The 27943-nt window shown below is 57.4% G+C and overlaps 1 protein-coding gene across 1 annotated transcript in view; it reads right to left on the bottom strand.

Annotated features, from left to right (window-relative positions):
- Positions 1-455: 455 nt before the first annotated feature.
- The window catches only part of NCS1 (neuronal calcium sensor 1), a 40993-nt gene continuing 13505 nt past the window's right edge, over positions 456-27943 (bottom strand). The window contains exons 2-8 of the mRNA XM_090274901.1: positions 19279-19303; positions 11407-11545; positions 9980-10058; positions 8532-8620; positions 8100-8177; positions 5600-5716; positions 456-793 (exon numbers count right to left, since the gene is read on the bottom strand). Coding sequence (XP_090131027.1) covers positions 5618-5716; positions 8100-8177; positions 8532-8620; positions 9980-10058; positions 11407-11545; positions 19279-19303 — 509 coding nt within the window. The 3' untranslated portion in view covers positions 456-793; positions 5600-5617. The remainder of the gene's footprint in view (positions 794-5599; positions 5717-8099; positions 8178-8531; positions 8621-9979; positions 10059-11406; positions 11546-19278; positions 19304-27943) is intronic.

The following is a 27943-nucleotide window of genomic DNA, read 5'->3' as shown; positions in this document are numbered from 1 at the left end:
CTTCTCGGCCGCTGCTGGCCTCCATCGTCCCAGGCGTGTGGGCAGCTGGGAGAGGGCTGCGCATGTAAACGGTGGGCCCCACATCCCGGGAGCTTCGGACACAGAGGCAGCAGCAACAGTTAACAACCAATAAATAAAAGGTATCAGTTATATATGTATAAAAAAAAAAAAAAAAAAAGCTCACTTTTCCCACAAAAATCACAATACTGTCATCACAGAAAATTATCATCATCATCACCATCATCATTGCTCCTGGCCATGCAGGTGGTCGGTGGTTCAAGGGCCAGATGACAGGTAATGTCCATCGACCACCCCCCGACACGCGGGCCCCCCGGCAGCCAGGCCGTGACTTCTGTGGCCTCTCAGGTGGCCAAAGGACAAGGCAGAGTTCTCCGAGGACCCTGAGGCCTTCTCCCATCTGTCAATCCGAATCTTCTAGAATAGAAGGTAGGTTTTTTTTTTTTTTTCTCCAATGTCTGTTTGAAATAAAAAACAAAAGCACACGCACGGGCGAGCAGGGGCTGATGCTGCCCACGAAGCAGCTGAGTCCTTGGTTCTGCAGAGGGCTGGAACCTTTTCCGTTTCGTGTTGTTTTCTGGACAAGCGGAGGCTGTTGGCAATCAGAGCCAGTGGCTTCAGGCGGCAGGGGGTGCAGGGCGGGCGGAGAGGGGGCGCGCCGTCCGGGGCAGGCCGGCTGGGTGTGGGTACGGAGGGCGGCTGGGCGGACACAGGAGCGTGGTGTCAGGCCGGGGCGGCCTCATGGCACGGGAGGACGTAAGCGGGCCCCAGGCATCTGGAAGACACAAGGAGGCGAGGCGTGGGTTCGGAGCAGGCTGACAGGGACATGCACAGAGCTGGCGGGAGAGGCAGTGAGAGGACACAGTGGCCTGAAGTCAGGGGACCCCACACTGCGCACACCCTCCAGCCCACCCAGCGGGCGGCGCTTCGCATTCATCCTTCAGAAGTGCGCACGCTGTTTCCTTCTGTGTCCTCGGCAGTGGCAAGATGAAAAGGGAGGGAGCAAGCCCCGCGTCCACACCCAGGGCGCTGGCTGGACAAAGGGGGACAGAGCCGTGGGATGAAACTGTTTGTGACCATTAAGAAGACGGTGTGGAATGGCCGAGAAGCACAGGAGAAGATGCTCAACAGAATTGTTCTGGGGGAATCCAAATCGAAACCACGGCACACCCGCTGGGGTGGCTGTCATCAAAACCCAGAAAAGAACAGTGTTGGTGAGCATGCGGGGACATCAGAAGCCTTGACCAGTGCCACTGGGGATGTACAAGGCCTCTGTAGAATACAGCCTGGCGAATTCTCAAAAAGTTCAACAGAGTGACCCCATGACCCAGCAATTCTACCCCTACCCAAAATAACTGAAAATAGAGACTCAAACAAATCCATGTCACCTGTGTGCACAGCAGCGTTAGGCACAATGGCCAAACGGTGGGAACAACCCAGGTGCCCACCAAGGATGATGGATAAAACCGTGGTCTAGCCACGCCGTGGAATATAACTCAGCCGTGAAAATGAATGCAGCACTGGCTCACGCTACAACATGAAGGACCTCGAGAACACCATGCAGAGGGAAAGGAGACAGACGCAAGTGGGCTTTTTCTATGAAATTTCCAGAAGAGGCAAATCGAGAGACAAAGAAAGCAGATTCGTGTTTGCCAAGGGCCTGGGGAGGGGAAGAAACTGCTTAATGGGCATATGCATTATTTTGGAGCGATGTAAATATTTTAGAACTAGATAGAGGTGGTGGTTACACAACACAGTGAATGTGCTAAATGCCACGGGGTTGTTTGCTTTAAAATGGTTAATTAAGCGCTGGCTGGAGTGGCTCAGAGGATTGAGAACCAGCCTGCGAACCAGAGGGTTGCTGGTTTGATTCCCAGTCCCGGCACATGCCTGGTTGGTACGCCGGGTGCCCAGTTTGGGACACATGAGAGGCAACCGCACAGTGATGTTTCTCTCCCTCTCTCCCTCCCTTCCCTTCTCTCTAAAAATGAATAAATAAAATATTTTAAATAAATAAAAAATAAAACGGTTATTTTTTTAGGTTACTTAGGATTAAAAGACCATGATAGGATTATATAATTTCGGTTATTTTTGTAAATCCTTTATAACTTCTTTTTAAAGTATTTTTTAATGTTTTTAACTGTATTTTTCCATTACCATTTATCCCCCTATGCCCTCTTCCACCTCTACGCACCTCCCTCTAGAATGGTTTTTCTGTCATGTGAATTTTACCTCAATACATTTTAAAACGGGAAACCTGGGGGTCAGTCCGTTAGCGTCGGCGCTGCCCACAGATTCTTCCCATACCCTGCTTCCTGTCCGTGTGAAACTGCATGTCGCTGCCCCTCCCCGACACCGGACAGGTGTCAGTGCCTGACCCACAGGGAGCCACGCTCCTGATTCGTGTGAGGTGACCTGAGAGCACTATGTGGGCCCGTCAGGAGCTATGTGGAGGGGGCCCTGGAGGAGTCAGAGGGCCCCCCAGGACCCGACTTCGGGCGCCATCGTGGCTCAACCGCAAGGGGAGGGAGGAGGACCAGAGCAGCTGCCCTGGGGGAAGACAGAGCGCCAACAGGGAGAGGCCCGTGCCCGCCCAGCCTTCCAGCGGCCCCTGGCGACCCGGGGGTGGGGGGGGTGGGGGGGGGGGTGCGGCTGAGTTTCCAGCCACATTCTTCACCTTCGCTGCGATCTGTGAACCCTGAGAACGTGTAGCATTGTCACTGCTGGTTAAAGCCGCAAACATGCCAAAGCTCAGGCGATGCGGTTAAATCAAGAATATATAATATATTTCACTTCATGGGTCACCTCTTAAGGATGTTAGAAATCCAAATCACTTGGAAAACGGATAAAGAGAAGTAATCACGTATGCATCCTGCCTTTCCTATTAAAAACTAGGACCTGGGGTAAGCAAATCGATAAGAGGAGGACGTGTGCCTTTGTAGGAGCGACCTGGCCAGCAGCAAGGGAAGGAAGGCAGCATAGGGCGGCACCATTTTGAACCACCCGTGAATGAATGAATGAATGAATGAATGGCAGAGGAGACCGTCAGTGGTGCCGCCTAGTGGTGACACGCAACGCCACCCACGCGGTGTTCTCGCCCAAAGCGGATCGCACTGAAAGCCAAGCAAGCTTGTAGGTCCAACAGCCCATTTCCAGGAGGAACGGGGGACAGAATGTCGTATCAACACCACCAGGGGGCGCAACCCGCACACCCCACTCTGCGGAAACTTGACAGAATGGGCTTCTGGACCACAGAGCAAGAAAAAAAAAGAAAGAGGAAAATTTATAATTAAAATAAACTTAAGAGACCTATCAACCCAATGCAACATGCAGACTTGATTCAGATTCTGATGCCAATAACCAAAGTGAAAAAAATTGGGGAGGTAATGAAACTGGAATACCAACTGAAGACTAGAAAATATTAAGGAATTAAGATTGATTCCCTTTTTTGGGTATAAATCGTTTAAAGAATCGTTCCTTTAGAATACAGTTGGCAATATTTATGTATGAAATAATAAAATGTCTTGAATTTGCTTCAAAATACCCAGCGTGGGGGTATGTGTGGGAGGGCAGAGATGATACGAGGCTGGCTCTGAGATGGAGGTTCTAAAGCCGGGTGATGGGTACACGGTGTTACACTATTCTCTCTATCATTGTGTGTGAATGCTTCCAGAATAAAACATTTCTTTAATCCACCCCCAAATGTTCAACAACCTAGGGGTCCCCCACCACAGGACTGGTTGAATTATGGCCCAGCTAACATATAACGCAACACTACGCAGCTATTAAAAAGGATGGTCTCAAACAACATTGCCCAACATAGAAAATGTGCATGATCTCAGTTCCTGAGTAATTCAGTGAATTCTATGATAATAATTTATCCAGGAATTATGATACATCAAGAATCTGAGAAGGCAAATAAATCACAAAAATGACAGAATACAAATGAGATGTAATTACTCTCTCGTGGGCCCTGAAAAAGCCTTAAGAAAAGGGGGGTTGATGGAGAAGCGCTATAGAAAGCTGGGTCTGTCACTCTGAAAAGCTTGTCACGGAAGTAAAGTTACACCTTCTTGGTCGACATGTGGCTGGTGAGGGTAAGATATAGGTCTGCATAGAGTGTGTTGACTCTAAAATGTACATAGACGTGAAGAGAGCCTAACGCAGCCAAGGCAGTCTTGAAAAGAAGTGGCAGATGTCATGTCCAAGATTAGGCTATAAAAAGCCTGTGGCTTTCATCTTGGGTTCTCTCCCTCCCTCCCTCCCTCCCTCCCTCCCTCCCTCCCGGGAAGCTCACCCTGAGAGAGGCCCCAAGCCACGGTGTCCGGCAGCCCTGGGCAGAGGTCCGCAGGATGAGGCCCCAAGGCTGCTGGACTGAATGAGTGAGTGAGGGAGTGGATCACCCCAGCCAAGCCTTCAGATGAACCCGCATCCCTGGCCGACAGCTCATGATCATCCCAGGTTACCTGAGACTCGGGGGCTTCCCAGGGCAGGGGACTTTCAGCGCTGAATCTGGGACAGTCCTGGGCAAACTGGGCGGGGGGGGGGGGCTGGTCACCCTAATGATGGCCTGACTGCATCCTCCTGCGAGACCTTGAGCCAAGGCACCTCACTGAGCTGTGCGCAGATTCCTGGCGTGCGTTCTTTCCAGCTGCTGATTTGAGGTCATACAGCACGTGGCAACAGGTACCTGACACAGCACTTCACGAAAGGGGACATTTAAACGGAGGATGCCCACAGCACATGGGACGGGCGCCTAACTTCCATGCTCATCAGAGAAATGCTAAATAAAGTTACACTCGCCAACACGGCTAAAATTAAGAAGACGCAGAATACCCAGGGCTGGCGAGGATGTGGAAAAACTAGAACTCTTGTGCACCGCTAGGGGGAGTGGGAAATGGTCCAACCATGTGGGAAAACGGTTCGCTCACGTCCATTCAAGCTCAGTGAACACATATCCATGTCCTAGTAATTCCGCTCTTAGATAAATTCCAAGAGAATGGACCATCTGTCCACGGAAGATATGTACAAAGTGTCCCTGGCTGGGCAGGACCCTGGGGGGTCCTCCACTCCCTTTCCACAGCCAACAGGGAGAGGGAACAGGGGAAGACAGGACCGATGCAGGGGGGGATGAGAGAGAAACGAGGAAGACAGTTCTCTGCCGGCAGCAGAGGCCTCGGTGGGCGAGCTCCCGTTCTGCGTTGACGGCAAAGCCGACTGCACGGGGCAAGAAACCGCACCTGAGCTGCTTATTGATCAAGAGAGCCAGGAGCTCGTGGGCCCCCCGGAGAAGGGATGAGAAACCCCGCTCTCCTGGGCCCCGTCCTGGCTGAGGACCAGCTTGTCAAAGTGTTTTCAACCCAGGGAAACTTCTATACAGCAAACTCACAGGCTGAATCGAGGTATATCCGAGGGACAGAGCCGACGGGGTCTGGCTGACTTGAAGGCCCTGCCTCCACCCCCTCTGTGCCCACCCGGGGCAGACCCCAAGCTGGGCGGGTACTTCTCTGCCAACCCTCGGTGTCCCGTGGCTGGGATGCCGCCATCCTCCCGCTCCCGGCCCCCGCGCCCCTGGGCTCACCCCGGCTCTGGGCCTGGACTATACCAGCCCATCATAGAGGGACAGCGCCTGCACGATGGAGGGGTCCGCCTTGGAGCCCTCCTGGAACTCCTGCAGCGTCAGCTTCCCGTCGGCGTTCTGGAAGCAGAGAGAGGCGGCGTAAGGCAGGGGCACAGCCAGCTTCCCAGGACAGGCGTCTCTGGCCTGGACGCCGGCCTGGGGCTCGTAGTTCAGTCGGAAGCAAGGCAACCGCACATCGCTAGGAGAAGAGCCGGGCGTCAGACAGATCGGGCACTTCCTGGCTGGGTGACCCGGGCCTGTGACCCACCTCTGTGGGTCTGCTTCCTCAGCTGGGGACTGGAGGTGACCGCATGGCCTCCTCAGGGCACTGGGGTAAGCGCCCCGTGGGCTCGTGTTGTGTAAAGTGCTCAGCAAACAGGAGGTGGCCCACAACCCCACGGCTGTCCTTATCGCTGCCATGATTCCCTCGATGGTGTCAACCCCAAAGCTAAGAGCCGCAGGCATGTCTCTGGGTCACTCTTGGAAGGGCACTTAACGGTTCCTGGAGCGGTCCACCCTGGACCCTAGAGATCTGGCAGGAGGCCAGTGAGGTTCGTGCCAAGGGACCTGAGTGGGCCTCTTACGGGAGGCGGTGGTCTGGGCCAGAAGCTCTTCCCTTGGGGCATCTCTCCCAGAGACCCGTGAGAGCAGAGAAAAAGCCTTGGAGACCACCCACCCCACCTCCAGGGGGAAGCATGACAAGGGGTCCCCGAGCAAAGCAGGGCAACCCCTGGCCCACCCACCGTATGCCCACATGTGCTGGGTGTGCATACTGATCTCCAGGGATCCTCATGCCCGCACCAAGTAGGGGTGCTGCTCTTACCCCCATTTTACCAGTGAGGAAACTGAGGCTCAGTCGTCTGCCCAGGGTCCCCTGGCTAGTAACCAGGGAAGCCAGAATGAGCACCCAATCTGGCTCCAGGGTGGGCTTGGTCTCCCAGAGTAAGGGAAGCATGAATCGGGCGACTGAAGGAGCGTGTGGCCTCGGCCACAGTGACCCACCTATAGAAGAGCAGGTATTCCTGGCTCCACGCTCTGGACACATCTTTTGATTATTACCAAGAGGCCAGGGTGGTCTGAGCCCACGTGGCTTCATGCCCCTCTGTCCTGACATGGGCTGACCCTCCTTTTTTAATTAAGAAAGTGCTGGCCTCAGGCCGGAAGCTTTCAGGGTCAGGGCCCACCTCCAGCCGGCACGTAACTGTGATAACTGCAAAAAGCCTCACGTTGCTGTCATTTTTATTCTTTCACTGAAGGCCAGCAACGCTGGGTTTCCGTCCCACCCTGCTATCAGATTCCCATTCTTAAAAATGAGTTTAAAAAAAAAAAAAAAGTTTGATATCAAGGATTTCTTAACCTAGGGCCTGCGGATGGAATTCAGCTAGTCCGTGAACTCAGGTGGGAAAAAAATGCGGTCGTTCTTCTCACTAACCTCCAACTGAAATTCAGCTTTTCCTTCCACGAGGAACCTAGGGGATGGTCCCCAACAGAACCAGTGGTACCTGTGACCTTGTCAACCGTGGAGATCATGGGCACTTTCCTAACACATCCCAGCTGCTGCCAGAATCCCGCATGTCACCACTTCAAAAACACAGGGTGGCCCTGTGAATTGAGTGCTGACCTGTGAGCCAAAAGGTTACCGGTTCGATTCCCAGTCATGGCACAGGCCTGGGTCGTGGGCCAGGTCCCCAGTTAGGGGCGTGCGAGAGGCAACTGAGCAATGTTTTTCTCTCTCTCTCTCTCTGCCTCCCTCCCTTCCCCTCTCTCAAAAAATAAATAAAAGTAAAAAGAAAACACAGGGTGGCTGGACCCAATGCTACAGCTTATCATTTATTTATTAGTAAATATTTAAAAAATTTTTATTGATTGATTTAAGAGAGACAGGAAGAGAGAAACATCGATTTGTTGCTCCACTTATTCATGCATCATTGGCTGATTCTTGCATGTGCCCTGACCAGGGATCAAACCTGCAACCTTGGGAAACGGGGTAGACACTCTAATCAACTAAGCTACCAAGCCAGCGCTACAGCTAATTATTTAATGTGTTCATAAAGAGGCCCCTATAATACTGCATCACAGATTCTTTATCAAAAATACATTGACAGCTTTATCCCAAAATAATTAGCTTCCTATGGGTTTATCTGATGCACTTAAAACCATTATTCTGAGAAGTCCATAACTCCTCCAGAATGCCAGAGGGGTGGGTCTGTGGCAGAAAATAACAACGGTGAACCATCTTAGTTGATAAAAGAAAAAGTGTTGGGCAAACTTACTTAATCAGATGTTTAGTGGGGCTGGCTGCCGACCAGACCAGCTCAGGCCCTGCCGCCTGCCTAAGCCAGGCCCATAGGCGGTCAGTGGCACCTGTGGGGACGGGTCCCCACTCCCTGTTCGCTGGGACCCAGGGCCTGGCCGCCGCTCCTCATCCCCCCAGGCAGGTTCAGCCTCTCCCCCGTCTCACCTTGTCCATCATGGCAAAGATCCGGTCCACCCTCTTCTCGGGGGTGTTCTCCTCCTCCGGGAGCTCCACGGTGTTCCCCTGCCAGGGACAGACAAGGCGGGGGCTGGGCTCCTGGCACTCTGGGCTTTGGGGTTGTGCCAAAAATTTGTTCCCCAGACCTGGGCTGCTTCCAGATGAGAACCGCCTCCCGCTCTCCCTCCCAGCACCACCCCCGTCTCTGCCACTCTGCTCCGGGATGTCCCACCCACTCAGCCCAGTGTTACCCACCTTCCTCCCAGGAAGGAGATGTGCAGAATGACCCCGGGCGGTGACCCTCACCTGGCCAGCTCTTACCCCAGGCAGGAGAGCAGCTGCACGGGGTGGGTCCTCTGGGCCAAGTGAGTCACAGAGAGGCTTCCCCCGCCCCCCGCCCCCAGGTCCCAGCACCCTCACCACCATCTGGTAAATGGCGTCCACAATATCCAGCATCTCATTCCTGGTGATGTAGCCGTCATTGTCCAAGTCATAGAGCTTGAAGGCCCCTGCGATCAACCAGCCAGGGTGGGTCACCCCGGGCCCGGGACAGCGGGGGCTCTGCTACCCACCTTCTGCCCTCTGCCCTGCAACGTGCCACTGGGACCCGCAGCCCATGACTCATCCAGCCGACGAATATTTATGTCAGGATGGGCAGGGACACACACATACCCTTTCAACTAGGACTACAAGAAAAGAAGCCAGGAGTAAAAAGGAGGGGGAGCCCTGGCTGCTGTGGCTCAGTGGGTTGGAGCACCATCCCATAAACGGAAGGCTGTGGGTTCGATTCCCAGTCAGGGCACAAGCCTAGGTTGTGGGTTCGGTCCCTGCTCAGGGCGCGTAAGAAAGGCAACAGATAGATGTTTCTCTCTCACATCGACGTTTCTCTCCCTCCCGTCCCCCCTCTCTAAAATCAATGGGCATGTCCTTGGGTGAGGATTAAAAAATCATAATAATAAATAAAAAAATAAAAAAGGAGGGGGCAACGGGGCGCGCGAGGCCTCAGAGGCTGGAGCTGGGAGGGAGGATTTGGCTCCAGGGCGTCCCGGTGCTGCCCCTGCTCCCCCCGCCCTCCCAGTGACACTGTGTCCCTACACGCCCAGGGGACCGGGGAGCTTTTGCATGAATAAAAGAAAGAAGAGAAAGACGCTGCAGGGTGTTCTCGCTGAGGATTCGGGCAGGACAAACGTGTTAGTGAGGCGTGAGCTCTGGCCCCGCTGTCCCCGCCTTCTCTCCAGCCTCCCTTCCACCGCCACGCCGTCCCTGCGTGGGCCTGCCCGTCTGCCCGCTGTCCCCTTCTCTCTCCCTCCCCCTCGGGGCCTCACACATGCCGTTCCCCAGCTCGGCTCCGACCCACTACAGGGTCAGTGCCCCTCTTGTCGGCCCTCACTCCCTTTTCCTGGGTCCCTTTAATGGGAGTTTTGGAAAACCACGTTCCCATGGCAGACTGACAGCCGAGAGGGCAGTGCCGGTCGGCCTGATTCCCCGGGGCTCCTGGCTCCTGCCTGGCACGAGCACAGCGCCCTGTTTGGCCGCATCTGCTGGGTGAACGGGCAACCGAGGGGAAGAATGAGGTCAGTCATTAGGACGGCAGCCTTCCGCAGGGTGGGTCCCGCGCTGGGCCTGGGTCCTGAAGCCCAGATGCACCACCTGCGGTCCCGGCTGCGCCTGCCTGGATGTCCGCTTGCCCCTGCCCCACCTGTCCACCTACCCAAGTGAGCCATGTCCCTCCCTCAGGCCGCCTGCAGGAACCGGCCTCCGATCTGGAGAGGCAGAACATCTGGGCCACTCTCTCAGCCCCGGACGGAGGGCCTGGCCCAGCTCTCCGGCCTCCCCATGGCCCGGGACCGCCCAGGGGATGGACTTACACCGCAGCTTCTCGTCCAGCGTTCCCCTCGAGGTCACCGACAGCGCCTGAATGAACTCGGAGAACTCGATCCGCCCATCCTGGCAGGAGAGAGGGGGGCGGGGTGGCCTCTGTCAGCCCGGCCACCTGGTCAGGCTAGACCTCGGCAGGTCGGAATGGGCAGCAGCAGGGACCAGACACCGTGGCAGACAGACACCATGTGGAGAGGGCAGGAGTGAAGGAATGAGGGACAGACCGGGGAGGGGGAGGGGGGAGTAGGATTAGAAATGGGGGCGATCGGGCAGGAGGGATAGGAAGAAGGGGTGAGGCCAACGGAAGAGCCCAAAGCCACATCTCATGGGAGAGCTGGGGAGCCACCAACACATGCACCATCTCTGGGCCAGGGCCACCCAGAAGTCCCCTTTCCCTTGGCCTAGAACCACAGGCTCAGAGGCTCTTCAAGAGGACAGGAATCTGGACTGTTCAATCCCTCCTCTCTGTTTCCCAAATGGGGAAACTGAGGCCCAGAGAGGGCAGGCTCTCCCCAGGGCCAGGCAGTGCGACTGTCAAATTGGAGACACCTGGGGAGAAAGCCAGGCCGTGACAGAATGGAAAAAGCCTCAGTGGCCAAGAGCAGGGAGTGTGGAAGCAAGTCACAGAAAATCTGTGAACACATAGGAGCCAGAAGAATGCTGGCGTGGGACAGAGTCCAGGGGACTGTGGATGCCTCAAAAACAGATATGTCAGCTGCCGGTGTGGCCACCGCCAGGAGGGGACACACTACAACACAGGTAAGCCTTGAAAACAAGATGCTCGGTGAAAGACGCCAGGCCCCAAAGACCCCATATTGCCGGATTCTCAGAACCTCCATTTTCTCATCTGCAAAATGGGGGTATTAAAATGCCACCCCCACAGATGGTAAGTCCTCCCTAAAAATGACCCCCACAAAGGGCTCAGCGCACTGTAAATGTTCAGTGAACGTCTGTTCCTATTATAAATCCTGTTATTGTCCCTGGAGGCATTTGCATTTGGTGCTGGTAAGAAAAAGATCAAGATCTCTGTGTGTGTGCATGTGTGTACACATGTGTGCATACAGTATAAGTGTACTCACATCTCCGCATGGTGCATACGTAAGTTTGTGCATTGTATACATGCACATGCATTTGTGTGCACTGTGACTCCATGCGTTCCTGTGCGTGCATGTGTGTGCCTTTGCATGCATTGCGGGGTGAGTGTGTATGCATCTGTGCGTATACACGTGTGGGTGTGCATGCGTTTGTGTGTCTGTGTACGTGTGCACTTGAGTGCACGCTGCGTGTCCCTCCTCCGAGGGAACATCAGCAGGAGCGAGTGGGCGTGCAGACACCGCGGGAGCCGAGGGGGTGAGCAGGCTGCCACGGTGGGGAGGGACGTGGCCGGCGCAGGCCCCGTCCGTCCATCCCGGCTCACCTTGTTTTCATCAAAGACGTTGAAAACAAACGTGGCGAATTTGGTGGGGTCTCCGAATGGGAAGAACTGCTTGTAGATCTTCTGGAAGCCTGCCGCGTCCAGCTGCCCGCTGGGGCAGTCCTTGATGAAGCCTTTGTACCTGAGGTGGCAGACCAGGCGGGGTAAGGTAGGAGACACCAACATCACCCCCCTGCCAGGAGCTCCTGCCTGGTGCCCTGAAGGCTGTGGGTCCCTGTCCGGAGAGACAGTGACACACGGGGTCCTGGGCACAGACCGGGATGTCACAGGCATGGGCTCATCCCACCTCTGCCTCTCGCTAGCTGTGTGACCTGAGACAGGTGACTGGACCTCTCTGAGCCCCATTTGTAAAGGGGTAAGAGTCCCAGGAGAAGTAACCCAGAGAGTGTTCACAGAGCAGGCGGCCACTCAGCCCGTGCTCCACAGAGGGGGCTACAACAGCCCACCCCAACAACGTCCCCAAAGCCACACTCCCGCACAAAGCAGCTTGCCTCTACCCCCACTTCTCCACGGAGCCCCTCTGGGCCCCAGAGAACCGGGCGGCTGCTGGTGGGGCTGGCAGAGCTGGTGGGCAGACCCACCATATGGGGCTGGCAGCTGGCTCCTTCCATGTGCCTGCACCCCAATACACACGCACCCTCCCCCAGCCTCTGTTCCCGAGAACCATGTAACTGACGCTGGAGCCGAGCGTGAGCGTGAAGGGAACCTGGCTTGTTCCAGGCGGACTTGTCCACCGTGTGTTCCCAGTGCCGAGCACAGAACCCTCCAGACGTGGCTCTGCAGCCCAAATGGCTAGCTGTGCTACCTCGGGCAAGTGTCCCCACCTCTCTGAGCCTCCGTCTCCTCATCCACAAAGAGGGACAGTTATCACATCTTTTTGTCAGGATCAGGATGGTGCCTGTAGCACCCTCGGCATAAAGAATAATCAATAGCAGGATCTTCAGGATTACGCACGTAAGGGACATACATTCCTCTGAGGAGGACCTCCGGCACAGAGGGAAGCCAGAGAGGCGGGTTGTCTATTACCAGCCACAGCTATTACCTCCCTGGGTAACTCTGTGCTGGGAACTTTGCAAGCCTGTCTCCTGGGACAATGACCTCACCTCCCTGTGAGCGAGGGACTGTGATGGAGCCCATTGTAAGGATGAGGAAACTGAGGCTCAGAGGGGCTAGGCATGAGTCCCTGCAGCCCAGACTGGAGCTGAGGTGAAGAGCCTGTCCCACCGCTCTATGCTGTAACCAAGACCCGTGAGGAGATTCCTCTCTCCCCTCTCACGTGCAAGGAGAGGGTTCTGGGAGTATCATGCCTGAGGTTGCAGGTGGCACCATGACCGGGGTCCACAGGCTGAGGAGGATGAGGAGGAGCCACGACTCCCGTACCTATTAGGGGCCTGGGATGGGCACTGGTCACACGAGGACCTGGAGGGACGTGCAGGGCACGGATGGAGGGAGCGTCGAGGATTGAAGCCCAGATGACGGAAATCAGCTGTTCCGTACGGGTGAGGGGTGCGGGGTGCTGGGGTGATGGAGGGGCTGGGCAGGGAGCAGCGATGGAGTCGGGGGACAGCTTTCCTGGGGCCCAGCTGCAGCGGGCACACCACTGTCCCGACAGTGCCCACAGGAAACACGAGGTCGTGAAAGAGGCTGTCTGCTCGTCAGTCCTCCCGTGGGACACACCTTACGGGGCCAGTGGCCCAGGAAGGCAGCGCCGGCTCCGGGACCAGGAACTCAGGCTGCGCCCAGCCACACCTCAGTGGGTGGTCCCTCATGCAGTCTCCCCCTCCACCCTGCGCAGAGGGTTTGGGGACCCCACGTCCCAGGTGAAGGCAGAGGCACACAGCAGGCACCAGGAAGGAACTTGCCCCTCGTGTCCCTCCCCTCAAAACCTTCTCGCCAGCTGCGTGTTCAGGGCACAGATCTGCACACCTGGGCCAGGGCGCAGAGCTGGGAGAAGGAGCGTTTTGGGACAAGACCTGATCCATGACCCGAGGTCTCTAGGCTGGGATGGGTTCCTGGGCAGGAGGAGGAGACATGTCTGGCACCAGGACTTGATGATCCATTATGGGGCACATTCCACTGTCACCACACGGCTCTGGATGCCAGGATAGGGGCCATTTCCTCCCCTGTGCTCCCCACCCCCAGCTCCTCATTTCTCCAGGAGGGATGTGTGTTACTGAGTGATTCTAAAAGATCATTAAAACAATAAAGAGAAAACAAAAGGCTCCCAAAGGCTTCTCCCGGATGGTCCCTGCAGGGGCTCACAGGGGCCGGCTTTCCTCTCTCCTGGGAGGAGAAGCTTCCCATCAGGGCGGTGAGCCTCTGTGGTGGGGCGGCAGCAGGGGGACCCTAGAGCGTTCACAGGGGTGGGCAGGTGCAGGGAGGTAGCCCCAGTGGGGGGTCTTCAGGGGGTCTTCTGGTTGTCCCTGTAGAGGCTGTCACTGTGGGATCCCAGACCCTTCAGTGACATTACTAAGGGCCCCAGGAAGCCCACCCCCATGGGCAATGCCCATCAGGGGTTGCTCCAGCCTCTTCTTGCCAACCACTCCCATATTTCACACCCAGTCGCACTTTCTAGAACTTGCCGTGCGATGGTGAGCCTCCAGACCTTTGTACCTGCAGGTCATTCTGCCTGCAAAACACATCTTCCTCCTCTTAATGGGGCTAATCCACTCATCCACCATGTCCCAGCTTAGATGTCACTTCCTCCAGGAAGCCATCCCAGGCTTCCCAGAGACCACGTGGCTCCTCCACTCCCACACCCCTGGTATGTTCCCAGCACAGTACAGACCATGCCTCCAGGCTATGTCCCCCACCTGAACCTGAGCTCTCTGACACAGCGTTGCCCCAGCGCCTGGGATGGGGTCTGGCACATAGTGGGGGCTTAGTTAATGTCCATGAGATAAATAAATGGAATGAATGAATGAATGGATGAATGAACACAAACTGCCGGTCAGAGAAAGCTAGAGCCCAGGTATGCTGCGTCTTTTTCCTGAACCCCAGGTCCCCGGCCAGAACTGAGCGCTCCCTGCAGATGGTTAGAGAACCACTGACATGCTCCCACCTCCATGGACTGATGGCGAGCTGGGGGCCCAGAGAGGGAGACAGGCTGGCCCAAGGTCACACAGCAAGTTAGCAGCAGAAACAGGGCTCAGACCCAAGGCCCGTGCCTCCCAGGCTTCCACCTCACCTGCCCCTCTGGGAGCTGGGCTACAGCCCCCAGGTGCAAACACACGGGTAAAGTGCCTGCTACCCCAACACTGCAGAACCCCACGCTCATCATCAAAAGGTGGGGGACACCCTGCCTCACTGGAGCAGAGAGGGGGTGGTCTGAGCTGTCCCAGACACTCCAGTGCCGCCGAGCCCCAGATGCACCCTGCACGTCATCGCAGCTCCGAGGCCAGCTTTTCATGCCCTCGAGGTCCAATTCTGAGGTGCAGCCCATCCCCCATCAGCTGGCTGAGTCAGGACACCCTGCACCAGGCACACACCCCACTGTGGGCACCCAAGGGAGCTACTGCCTCATAATGAAGTGCATGCCCAGAAATTTCTTCCCAACCCGGGCCCAGGCCTCAGGTCCTGACAGGCCAGGGCCTCCTCCCTCTCCCCCTGCCGGCCCCTCCCTCTCCCCCTCAGACTTGGTGCCGCCAGGAAACCTGCTCCTCTGCCTGGTCGGTGCCCAGGAGACGTGGGCATGCGCTCCAGTCCTGATCCTGTCCTGTCTCGTGTCCCTCAGTCCCTGCTGCCCCCAGGGCCCAGCACTGGCCTGGCACAGTAAAAATTTCCTGGACAAACCAACAAACAAATGAATGACAGTGAATGAATGAATGAACGAACGAATGAATGACAGTGAATGAATGAATGAAAGTGAATGAATGAACAAATGAATGACTGTGAATGAATGAATGAACACGGGCCATGACCCATGGGTCCAATTCCAGCTCCATGTCTCATTCTCTGAGGGCCCTGGGGAAGCCGGTGCTGCCAGAGCCTTGGTTCCCCAAAGGCCCAGCCTGCTAGGACTTTCTGGAACTCACAAGTCTGTTCCCACAGAACATTGCTCTCGGGGACCCAGCTTGTGCTGAGCCCTCCACGCCCATCAGCCTCCATGCTGAGGGTCCCGCCTTGCAGCCGTTGCTCTCCGCAGCGTGAACGGTGCAAACTACACAGACAGGCTGGTAACTAGGGAAGCCAAACTCCAGCTGCAAGCAGCCAAGTGCAGCCCCGGGCCTGCGGCATCGGGGCCTTGGAGCTGCGCTACTATCTTTGCAAATGACTCCCTTCCCCTGGCATTCCTCCCAGAGCTCCCTGGAGCCTTCTTCGGGGAGGAGGGTCCCAAAGACATCCAGGGGATGCTGCTGCCTCCTTTCTCCTCCCCCCACCCCTACCCCCCTGCCTTTGCCTTTGTGGGGCTTCCCAGAGTAAGAGCCAGCAGGTCTGAGGCCCCATGGCCTTGGCTGTGGAGGGGGAGCAAACTGGACACACACACACACACACAGAGCTGAGCTGTGTGACCTGGGCAGGTGTCTCCGCCTCTCTGAGCCTCAGTTTCTTCATCTGTAAAATGGGGCCGCCCCTAGACTGTCCAGGCAGCATTGGTCTAAGTATTATTAGCACAGTGCCCCGGGCCACAGGGGCCAGCAGGGACAGGAAGGACAGGCTGCATCTTACAAGGGCTGGGGCTGCGGAGGATGGTCCCGGTTGCCAGCTAGGCCCGTTCCATCCGCTATTTCTGTGACAATACTGCCAGGTTATTTGGTTACTCTAAAAGTAATAATAGCTATACAGAAAAACTGGAAAAGAAAAAATATCAGAGAAAAAAACTACCCATAGCCCATGACACCACCACGCCGGCACAACCACCGCCTCGGGGCGGTTTCCTGCCATCGTTTCCCCTTGCGATCTCACCATGGCGTTATGTTACGGGTACTCTTTGTGCCCAGGGGTTCCCACCAGGATCCTGTCCTCTTCGTTGCCCATGTGATTCCGATTTTCAGAGCCACGTTTAAGGGCCTGGGACCCGCCCTGGTCACCCCGTGCAGTTCCTGAGCTTCCGCTGCGATGACGTGGGCACAGGGCGGGAACCGACACGGTCAAGAGCAAGGGGTCTGGCAGGTGGAGGCCCAGGCCGGCCTCGGACCCGACAGCGGCCCACCTCTCCAAGCCTGCAGCCTCCTTCCTCCGCCAAACGCAGACAACGCGCCAGCAGCCCAGAGCCGGGGCCGCCGAGAGGGAGGAGGCTGCGTGCAGCCTCGTGAGAGGCGAGCGCCCGGCTGGCCCTGGCCCAGGTGGCACGTCGCTGTACCCTGGCCTGCGCTCTCCCGGGGGGCCCAGGACCTGACCAGCACTGAGCCTGAGCTCTAGTCCCAGCTCGGCTTCTGCTACCTGCATGGCCCTGGGACAAATCACAGAACCCCCTAAGAGCCTGGGCTTGCTTCCTCTCCTTTTGACAGCTACTAAAAATTGGCACAAAACAAGATGACTGGGTGGTTAGTGCAGACCTCTCTGAGGAGGGGACAGGGGAGTGGAGATGCCAAGATCTGAAGACAGAGGGAACAGCAGAGGGAACAGCAAGGTTGGAGGCTCTGAGGCAGGGATGAGCTCAGCATGGGGGAGGATACCTCTGTGGGCGGTGCAGGGGGGCGCAGGGCAGAGGGAGCAGCCACAGCGCTGGGGAGCCCTGAGGGCCGGGCAAGGGGCCGGGCTTTAGTCTAAGTGCAGAGAAAGACGCCACGTGGGGTTAAGCAAAAGAGAAAAAAACAATTAAATTAGAGACGCTTCCCTGGCTGAAGCCTACCTGGCTACTCTGCAGAGGAGGCAGGAAAATTCTGTCCACTGCATGGCCTCCCTCCTCCTTCCCCACCCCCAACCGCAGACAGTTTGGTCCTAAATTGTTTGCCGCTCTGACATGCTGGGCCCGGGAGCCCTGAGTTTTCCCAGGAGAGGGCAGGCATCGCGCACTCCCCAGCTGCCGGAGGCCCTGAGAGCCGTTCAGCACATGAAGGGCACTGGCTGGAGCCTCGTAGAGAGGGTCCTCTGACAATAGGCCCGCAGTTGGGATGCAGGCACCGTTCCCTTTGCCTCCTGTGCAAAGGACGAAGGGACAGTGGGTGGCACGGATCTGCCTGCTGACCCAACAGGTTTGTGGGACAGGCCCCGTGAACCTGTGAGGTTTGGGCCCGTGAAGGGATAACAAAAGGACCCGCTCTGTAAGCTAGAAACAGCTGCACTGTCTGTCCAGCGCGCTGCAGGAGAGCGATCCCGAGTGCCGCCATCTGTGACCCAGTGCCCCGTCTGCACGGGCACGGGCGGGGGCAGCGGCGGCCGAGAGCGTCACTGGTTACCCACATGTCCCCCTGGCATGTGGCCCTTCTAGACCACAGCAGTGGGGGGCGGCGGGCGGGGGCTGACCCAGGAGGGCCAGAGGAAGGACTGGTTCAGCTACCTCCTAGCCTGGAAGGCCCCACCCAAACGAACCAAAGGACACTTACTTGAGCTCCATGGAACTTTCTGGCAAATAAAAGGTCCGTTTTCTATAAGTTCTTTAGAAAGAGTTTCCCTGCCGCAGTACTGGGTGTCACAAGGCCTAGGGTCCCAGTTTTACTGTGGGAGCCCCAATAACTGCTCCTGACAGGCCCACCTCCTTGGCTACCCTGTGGCCCTCAGACAGGTCAGCCAGTCCCCACCACTGAGCCTCTGGGTGTCAGGTTCCCCATCTGCGTAATGAGGAGGGGACCCTCAATCTCGGGATTGCTCATTGGGTTGTCCTGATGAGGACAACCTACGGCAGGGTCTGCCGGCTCAGCCAGCTCGCCTCCTTGCTCCCCTCGCCGTGACCCCAGCTCCGGTTCTCCCTGTCTGCTCCGCACCCCACAGTGACAGACACCACGCCACTTTCTTGTCCCCGGCCCCGGCAGGCATCACTAATCCGGTTACAGCAGTCCCCCTCCATATCGCTGTTCACTTACCGTGGCCTCGCTGTACCGCGGGGTTTTTAAACATATTTATTTATCGCGGATTTTTCACTATATCACGGGATTTTGCGGTACTGTGTACGTATGTTGTTAAAGTCACGTAGGTTTAAGAGTGTAGAATATGTTTAAGAACATAAGTGGTGTTTATAAAAGTGTGGAAAAGGTTAATAAGGGAGTGGGAAAGGTTAATAAGGGAGTGGGAATGGTTTATAAGTGTGTGGGAAGGGTTTATAAAGCCTTAAAATATATATAAATACTAAAATAAATGTAAGGTTCCTACTTGGCGGATTCTCACCTACCGCGGGGGGTCTGGAACGTGATACCCGCAGTAAGTGAGGGAACACTGTGCAGACCTCACGAGTCCCTCACGGCTGTGCTCTGCATCCTCGCCAGGACGTACAGCCGCAGGCAGCCGCGGCGGACTGACGAGGGCTGGCATCCAAGAGGGGGCCTACTTGCCGTCCCCGACCCAGTCTAATCGATCACGCTGTGGAGGGGACGGCTGAAGCCCAGAAAGGGGAAGAGACTTCTCAAGGCCACAGGACGATGTAGTCACAAAACCGGGTCCAGGACACTACATCCTTACTAGCTTCTGGTCCAGCCCCGCCCCCTTCTGTGAGCAGGACCTGATTGACTCTCCCGGGCCTGCTGGTCCTTGCAGAAATCACACAAGGCAAGGAGGCAGTGACACCCCACCCCAGCTGATTTTGATCTGTGTCAGCCCGTCCTCGTGAACCGAGGCTGCCTGGACTGGTTTGTGGGTGAGCCGTTCTCAGCCAAGGCCGTTCCCTGTGCCCTTGTCCTGGGCAGCGGCTGCTGTCCCACCAGCACGAAGCCAGCGTCCCCGCCCCGCACAGCACTTTGGGGAAGAGCAGCTACTCACCACTGCTGGACTTCTTTCTCCGTAACTGCAAGAGAAAACAGAAGAGCAGCCTTTTAGTTTGGGGAGGTGTCCCAACGGATGGGCAGACACCGGGGCGCCTCCTCCCTGCCCTCCCACCCTGCGCCTCGGCCTGCCTGCCCCTGGCGGGGCACTGGCGGGCTCTGAACAAGCACATGGCCCCCTGTGAACAGTCCGTCAGGAGCTCTGTGGCCGGACACCCCAGCAGGGGACAGCGCTGGCCCATCCCCTCCTGAGGCCCACCGTGCTGCCGGCAGGACTGCCCAGAACAGCCTCCCACATGCAGGGCTGGCTTCTCCCTGCCATCCTGCGGTGGGCAGGCAGCCCTGTCCTGTCCCAGGTGAACATTTAATATCCATCCTTCCCAGCTCTCAGTCCTGGGCACAGCACAGTCAGAGAAGGTGCTGGCTTTCCCAGGCACTCAGGGGCCCCACCTGCACGTAGGGGGCCGGCAGGAGGGCTGAGCCCCCTCCTTGCCGGCAGCACCCAGCACCACCCACCTTGGCCCGTCCGTCAGCCCCTCGCCGTAGCCGGTCCCAAGTTCTTTCACAAGCAAGGCAAGAATGGAGACGTGGACCAAAAGCGGGACTGAGCCAGATAAAATGGCTGAACCTCCAGCCAGGCCCAAACAGTCATTCCTGACCAAACCACGAAACGAAAGAAATGCTTTTTTTCTGAAAAGTACTGAATCCGTTCAAGTTGGAACCAAACCAACATCCTCTGTAATGTCACTGAACGAGGAAGCTCTAACCCCTTCCAAGGCCACACTCACTGTCTGCAAGATCACCTCAGGACAGCCCTCCCCACCTGTGTGCCTCAGTTTCCTCATTTGTAAAGTGGGAATGAAAGTGACAGTATCTGCCGCAGGAGCTGTCCTGAGAATTCAATTAAAACAGGCGCGAAAGCTCCTGAATCCCCACACGCAGGCTGGCCCCTGACTGTGCTCTGTACGGGCTTGAGGAATGAATGCACGCATGAGCGAAGGAACGGATGTCTAAAGGAACACACGAATGAATGCATGAATGCACGTGTGAGTAGAAGAATGTATAAGTGAACACATGAATGAATGTATGCACAAAAAAACTGGGTAGGAAGGCAGGTTAGGTGGGGGTCAAGAGAGCAAAGAAGCTGGAACCCTTCCCAGGAAAGGGAAAAGGAGGCCCTCGGGGGTGTCCCCGAACATTCTGTGCCTGGTCAGACTGGAGGGCGCTTTTCAAAAACAGCTTCAAGCAAGCTTTTAACAAGTGCCAAGGACCAAGGGCCCGCTGCAGGCCCGGATCTGTGCCATGGTGCCCGGGGCCTCTGTCCTTGGGCTCAGCTGCCCCGACAACGGCTCCGAGGGAAGAGTGTTACTCTGTCCTGGCTCCACATGGGGAAACTGAGGCACAAAGGGGTCAGCACATGAAGTGGTAGGGAGAGGGTCTGAACTCAGCTACCTGACCCAGAGCCTGGAAGCCTCGCCCCCCTGCACGCCCCCTCCCACAAGCCCAATCAGAGACCAGACGGAGGAAGAGCCCTGCCCACCAGCAGGCCACTGACAAAAAGGAGAGCCGGGCAGTGATGGGAGATGCTGGCCACCGGGAATGGCCAGACCTGGTGTAAAAAAATGCAGTTTTCCAAGAGAGTTTTGGCAGAGACTGGGGGCTGGGAAGTGGGTGAGGCATGTGGGCAGAGAGGGAAGGTGTCCCTGATCTCACGGGGTTGGGCCGCCCTGGACCTGCCCCCTGCACCTGGCAGCGAAGGGCAGCAGCGGCTGAGGCTCAAAGAAAGACCGAACCTGGAGACAGAGGAGACGCGTCCCAGCGCAGCCAGGAGCTTAGGGGCGGGGACTGTGGAGCCCGGCTAGACCACCTGGGCTCAGATCCAGCTCCGCCGCAGCTTACGGGCTGTGTGTCCCTGGGCAGAGCACCTCCCCTCTCTGAGCCTCAGTTTCCTCATCTGTAGAACGGGCTTATTGAGAAGAGTCAAGTGCCTGGTGCTCTTCACCTGCACAAAAATCCCACCGATAAGTACGATCCTGCTTTCCCAATGAGGAGACTGAGGTTCGGATGGGTCAGCTGACTCACCTCAGGTCGCCAAGGCGACCCTGCCAGGGAACAGCAAGGCCAGGACTGTGTCTCTGGAGGCCAGCATGGATGCCCGATCAAGTGCCCCACCCCCCACCTTGAGTCATGCAATGATTTTTGGAACCTTGTGTGACCTTGGTATCACGTGACATAAACAGCAGGAGGTGGGTGACCAGAGCTTGGGTGGCAGGGCCACATAAGGCCAGAGAAGGCTTCCTGGGCGTCCCCCAGCTCCCAAGTCCTCACCCTTCCCTGACCCCTATGCAGCCCCCCAGCAGCCCACCCCCAGGGCCTCTCAGCCTCTAGCCACCCCCCACCCCGTGCCCCCAGGAAGCAGCCTCCGTGGGAGGCAGGGGAGGGGGTATGGTTGGCTGCCCCTCCCTCATTAGACGGGTCCCCAATCCAGAACACAAGGCAAATGGCAGGCGGCCAAGCTCCAGGGGATGTGACCTCGGGTGGGGGAGCCAAGCCCCACCTGATGCTTTAAGCAGCTCATTAACCTTTCGGAAACAGATGAGTCTATCAGCTGTCCTGGCACCAAGCCCGGGCCAGCGGCTCTCCCCGCCCGGAGTCTGGGAGAGTCTCAGAAGGGGGCAGGGGGCAGGCAGCCGGCAGCCAGCTGCCCCACCTCCACCAGGGTCACTGACCGGCTCCCATCCCAACCCGAACCGTGGCCCTCACTGCTCCTTCAGGTGAGGAGGTGGGGCAGGCTGCGTGGGGAAGGACCCGAGGCCACAGCCAGAAGGAGGCACTACAGGACCTCTGCCCAGGTAGGCCCCACAGGAGGACCTGCGTGCTGACCATCCTGTCTGGGTTTCCCGCCCTTCCCACAGCACCCTCTGGGTTCTCCCCTGTCCTCCGGGCCAATGATTTGCTCAGGTGTTTCTTTTTTACTCCCCTGCCTGATGTGGCTTCAGTCTAAGCAAATAACACCCATAACACGACCAGGGACATGTGCTAGTCCTATCTTTTCTACACCCAATCAAGATAAACAATTAAAAGAGAACTATCTTTGATCCAACCTGGCCTCCCCTGCGTAAAACACCCTGACACGTGCCCCCGGTTTGACGCAGCGGGAGGACATCATCCACGGAGTTCTCCTGCCAAAAAGGCTTAACCTGAGCCGAACCGCGAGGACGCAAGCACACAAATCCGGCCTGTCCCGCTTCAGTGAGTCAGCACCCTGAAAGGTAACACAAGGCAGGGGATTGTTCCAGCAAGAGACGAAAGCGACGAGGTGCCAAAGGCAGTTCGCGACGCCTGGATTGGGCCCCGGACGTGGAATTGAAACCAGCTAAAGGGGTCTCCCTGGGACAGCGGAGGAGTCGCACGGTGGATGGACATTAAATGGGACTTGCTGTCGGCGGATTTTCTCAGGAGGGCTCACGCTGTGGGGAGCTATGGGAGAAAATGTCCTATTTCCTCGGAGATGAGCCCTGAAGTATTGAGGGGGGAGGGGCAGATGCCTGCCGCTTCTTGCGACAGGTGCAGAAATACACACGCGAATGTTTAGGAAGAGGAAGCAAACGTGTGGGGAACGCTGACAGCTGGAAAATCCGCAGATGCTCTGATTAGGGCGGGGTTGCATCCCAACAAACCCATTGTAAGCTGAAGATGCTGCAAGTTGAAAATGCGTTGAATTCTACCCTGGGGGGCCAGCTGTCCACCCTCGGGACCGCGTGGCTGACCGGAGCTGTGGTGCGTGCCTGGTCCAGCATCACGAGGGAGCATCGTCTCCAATATCGCTAGCCCAGGAAAAGAGCGAAATTCAAAACGGGAAGCAGGGCGCCACTTCCCCACCGTTGTTGGAAAATCGGTCACACCATCTGAAGTTGGGGGCCGTCTGTGGTTGAAGGACATACAGGTGCTCTCTGCACTATTAGTTCAATGTTTCTCTTGATTTTCCAAAATAAAAAGCTGGGAAGACATGTTTGTTCTCATCAGCCTACCGCCTGTGGAGCAGAAGGACCGGGGGTCCTGACCCCTGAGCAGCTCCGACCACCACAGTCACTGCAAAGAACGAGAGAGCTCGGAGACCATTTTGGGGTCCCTCTGCCTCTACACTCTGCCCAAATAACCAGAGTGACATTCCAAGGCTCAGGCTTCCCCACTAGGGCTCATCCCCACCCCCACCCACCCTGGAGCGACCATCCACATGTGAAATTAATAGGCAGCCTTTGTCCTGTGTGGGTCCCTGCTCAAGGCCCAGAGGTCAGGGCAGGAAGGAAGGTCATCCCCCGCAGACGACCAGCCCCCGACCCATGCCCCCTGCCCACACCCAACCCTGTGACCTCTTCAAGCTCCTCTAGCTGGTCCCACCTCCAGGCCTGTGTACCTACTGTTCCCTCTGCCCCTGCAGAGCCTTCCAGTCCCAGCCAGGATGTCCCTTTTGCAGGAAACCCTCCTGACCCTACCACAGCCCCTCCAAGGCCCCCCCACACTGGGGAATCCATGCCTTCTAAGGAGCCTGCCTTCCCACAGGCTCCACAGCAGAGGGTCAGATGGGCATGGCCAGGGGCAAGGCGGGGAGGGGTAAAATAGAGTGGTCCCCAGAAAGGGCTCTGGGGTCCGCCCAGCCAGTGCTCCAGGCCAGGGCTGACTGTGAGACCCATACCTCTGAGCCCCGGCTTGCTCACCTGGAAGCGGGGCGTGCCCGTGAAGTGCTGGCATGACATCTGGCACCCAGTAGGTCCTCATTAGAAGCACTATTTTTCCCCTCATCTTCCCAGCTGGACGCTAAGCCCCCAAAGGCCAAGTCACTCCCCTGGCATGTCCTAGTGTCACCCTCAGAGCGCACCCAGTGTCCCACACACGGGACGCAGAGAACAAACCCTTGCCGACACCCCCATCGCCACCAAGCCACTTGGCCGGGTCTGGAACACATCCTATAACCTGTTTCTCAGAACACGATTACTCTCACACTTAAGGCTGGCTCTGGCCAATTTTAAAAGTAAGCTGCCTTGCCCTGGCTGGGTAGTTCAGTGGTTAGAGCATCGTCCTGATACACCAAGGCTGTGGGTTCAATCCCCGATCAGGGCACATATAAGAAGCAACCAATGGACACATAACTAAGTGGAACAACAAATCTCTCTCTCTCTTGCTCTCCTTTCCTTTCTCTCTAAAATCAATAAAATTTTTACTTTTTATTTTTTTAAGATTTTATTGATTGATTTTAGACAGGGGAAGGGAGGAAGAAAGAGAGGGAGGGAAGCATCAATGTGTGGTTGCCTCTCGCACACTCCCCAACTGAGGACCCAGCCCGTAGCCCAGGCCTGTGCCCTGACTGGGAATTGAATGGGTGACCCTTTGGTTCGCAGGTTGGCGCTCAATCCACTGAGCCACAGCAGCCAGGGTGGAATAAATAAATTTTTTTAAAAAGAAAAAGAAATAAAACCAGCTTCAAGAGGGCACCAAGTTTCTCTGAAAAATAATTTAAATTATTTTAAATAAAAAAATAATTAAAAATAATAAAATTTTAAGAACAAAAAACAAATAATAACAACAATGAGCTGCCTTTCTCTAGCACACTCCTGCCTCCGGGCCAGGGAGGCCAAGCTCCTTAGGGAGCCAGGGTTTAAACCAGGTGTGGGCCATCCTCAAGTGGACAGGCCTTGTCCCGCATGGCTGGAACAATGGGAGGCTCTGGGTGGGCATCCTGTCTTGGCTGTGTGGGGGCTGGGTCTCCAAACAAGTTCCTTAACCTCTCTGAGCCTCAGAGTCCTCATCTGAAGGATGGGGTATAAACTCCTACCAGGCAGAGCCATAGGGAGGGGCCCTGGAGAGGCGGAGAGACAACTCCCAGCTTGGAGCGGGCACAGAGCCCACAGCAGTGAGGAGCAGGGCATCCACTCCACCCCTCCCCAGCCTGACCTCCGAGAACCGGGGGCAGCAGAGCGGGAGGGGGCCCAGCCCCTGCCCAGCCTGCTCCCCCAGCACCCACCCCCAGAGCAGCTCTGAGGCCAATGCCAGCTCCTCCTCCTTCCACGCAGCTCTCGTCTGCCAGGAACGAACACAAGAGCCGGTCCCTGGAGCCCCGAATAAATGTTAAGTCTGATTTGATTTCCCTAAAGCAAAATGCCTCTCTCCTGACTGAAGCTCTGAAGCTCAGCGCAAACATGGTAGGAACAGAAAGCAGGGCTGTCGCCCCCACAGAGGGGCTGGCTGCAGTGGGGGGGGGGGGGATTCGGGGAGGACCCCGAGCACTCGGCCACCCAGGCCCTGTTTCCACCTCTAGGGACAAAGCCTGTACCGAGTGTCAAGGGTCATCACATGCCCCCCCAGCCCCCATCACAGACACAGGTTAGCAAGGAGGACTCAAGTTTAAGGGGAAAAGAGAGAGTGGTGGCCTTCGGGCCTGGCCACCAGCAAGCCCTGTCACTAACTCCCTTAGTCTGGACACGCGGACCACGGACTGCCCCCCTTCCAGGAGGGCTGCGCCCGTTGGACAGCTCCTCCCCAGCCCAGTCTTCGCCTTTGCTCAGCCCCCAGGTACTGGGTGCCCTGACTCTCTTCACGCGTTCTTGGGGGTCAGCACGTGCACCTTGCACCCCCACCCCCAGGCTCCTCTCCACCAGGGCCCCTCTCAGATGGCCCAGGCTCCCCACACTCCACAGGGCCCAAAGGGATGCCCTCCCCAGACCAGACGCCCCCTCCTGGGTCCCCACCCTGTGAACACCCCTCTTCCCGCCCTACCTGACAGTCCCACCAGCCTGGCTGCCCAGAAAACACGGAAACACCCCACTGTCCCCCGAAGTCCCCCACCCCGACCACACTCCCGCCTCCACCTCTCCCTCCCATCTGTTCCCCACCCAGCAGCCGTCACCTCCCTAGTTCAGTCCTGTCCCTGCCCTCCCAGCAAGTCTTCCTCAAGGACTGGGGGGACCGTGGGGGGCCAGGACGCACCCTCCCGCCCCGAGCTGCCTGCCCCTCCCTCCACCCCTGGGACAGTCACCCCCCTTCCCCCAGGAGGGCCAGAGCATGGTGGTCTCATGGGACCTGGATCCCCGGGTCTGCCATTCCCCTGCAGCGTGACCCGTCCCTTCCCCTGTCCGGGCCTCAGTTTCCCTGTCTGTGGAAGAGGAAGTGACGCATCCTCCCGCTCACAGCAGACATGACCTGGCTGTGCTGACTAGGAAGGGCCGCCCACAGGAGGTGGGGGCAGGCCACGAGAGAGAAGCAAATGTCTGCCGGCGGCGGTTCCCACCCACCTGGTCCTGCCCCACCCAAGGGCTGTCTAAGCCTGCAGGTGCTACCCGCTCCCCAGCCCCAAACCGCTCCCCCCCCCAGCTAGGACAGACCCCTGTACCGCAGCCCCTGAGGTCAGACAACACATGCAGGCTGTTTCCAGCAGGCAGAGGACTCCGGGCTCCCCACCTGGGCTACATCGCTTCCCGCAATCTCCAGGTACTCCAGCTCCCGCACCCCATGTCTACCCTGCAGGCAGCAAGTCCAGGTGCCCCGGGAAGCCGCCCATGGACACCCACAGGGGCGCTGTGGAAACAGGAGGCTGCGCCATGCTCTGAGGCTAACAACCTGGGCAGGTCCCAGAGGCACTAGCATTGGGTGACCTTGGACAGTGGCGTCAGGCTCATCGGTGATATGGAGCCCTCCGGCAGAGCTGCCAAGATCAGATATAATACAGAAGCGCGCACAGGGGCCTCGAGGCCACGGTCACCGTTGCTGTGATTATTATTCGATGTCCCTGCCAGGGTGGGAAGGGAGACAGACGGAGTTCCACCCGCCCCGTTCCTGTTTTCCATAAATGCCCAGCTGTAGGGTAGCAGAGCCCCAATGCAGGCCTGGCCACCTGCCTGGAACGGCCTAGAACTCCCTCCCAGGCACCCTAGGCTGAGCTACCCCGTCAGCTCTCCCGTACCCCACCCCCTGCCGGCGCCAGGCTGCTTCTCCCCACCATGAGGGTGGGGGGCAGGCAGCGGCCCAGCCCCCTTCGCACTCACTGCTTCCACGAGGTTTGGCAGGAAAGCGGGGCAGGGCCCTGCGCACTTCACACACGTGGCCCAGCTCCATGCAGGCAGAACCCGGGGACACCAGACTGCTGTCCACAGGCCGATCCCACGGCACCTGGGAGACGCCGTGTGGCTGCATACAGCCTCACAGAACTCGGGGTCACAGCGGGGTCCCCAGCTCCTGGGACCAGCTCCTTGGCCTCCTGGGCTCAGGCCTGGCTGAGCTGCCCATAGCCTCAGAAGCCAGACTCTCCCTGCCAGGGACCCCAGTTCACGCTGCGTGACCTGGACTGCATTCTCCCCTCCGAGCCTCGGTTTCCTCCTCCGGCCCCGGACTGCTGTCAACAAGAGGACGCCGGTCAATAGCACTGGCCCAGCAGGGGACAGGCGCTCGCCGTGGAGACACGGACCATCAGGAAGACACCGAAAGGATCAGAATAAGCACCGGGGCAGCAGGGAAAGCAGCTCAGACACACAGAGGGACGCCGGTGTGACACGCAGCTCAGGGCTGCTCATACCCCAATTCCCACCCCCTGGGGCCCCCCAAGCCCCAGACCGCTCCACGGCTGAGCTCTTGTGCTGTATCTCTGCTTCGAGAGCAGGGAGCCCGCCCGC

Source organism: Furipterus horrens, unplaced genomic scaffold (genome assembly GCF_987537825.1).
Source record: "Furipterus horrens unplaced genomic scaffold, mFurHor1.1.pri manual_scaffold_4, whole genome shotgun sequence".
In the NCBI taxonomy this organism is placed as follows: domain Eukaryota; kingdom Metazoa; phylum Chordata; class Mammalia; order Chiroptera; family Furipteridae; genus Furipterus; species Furipterus horrens.
The sequence above is the reverse complement of the archived record's forward strand: the minus strand, read 5'-3'. Positions and strand labels throughout refer to the sequence as shown.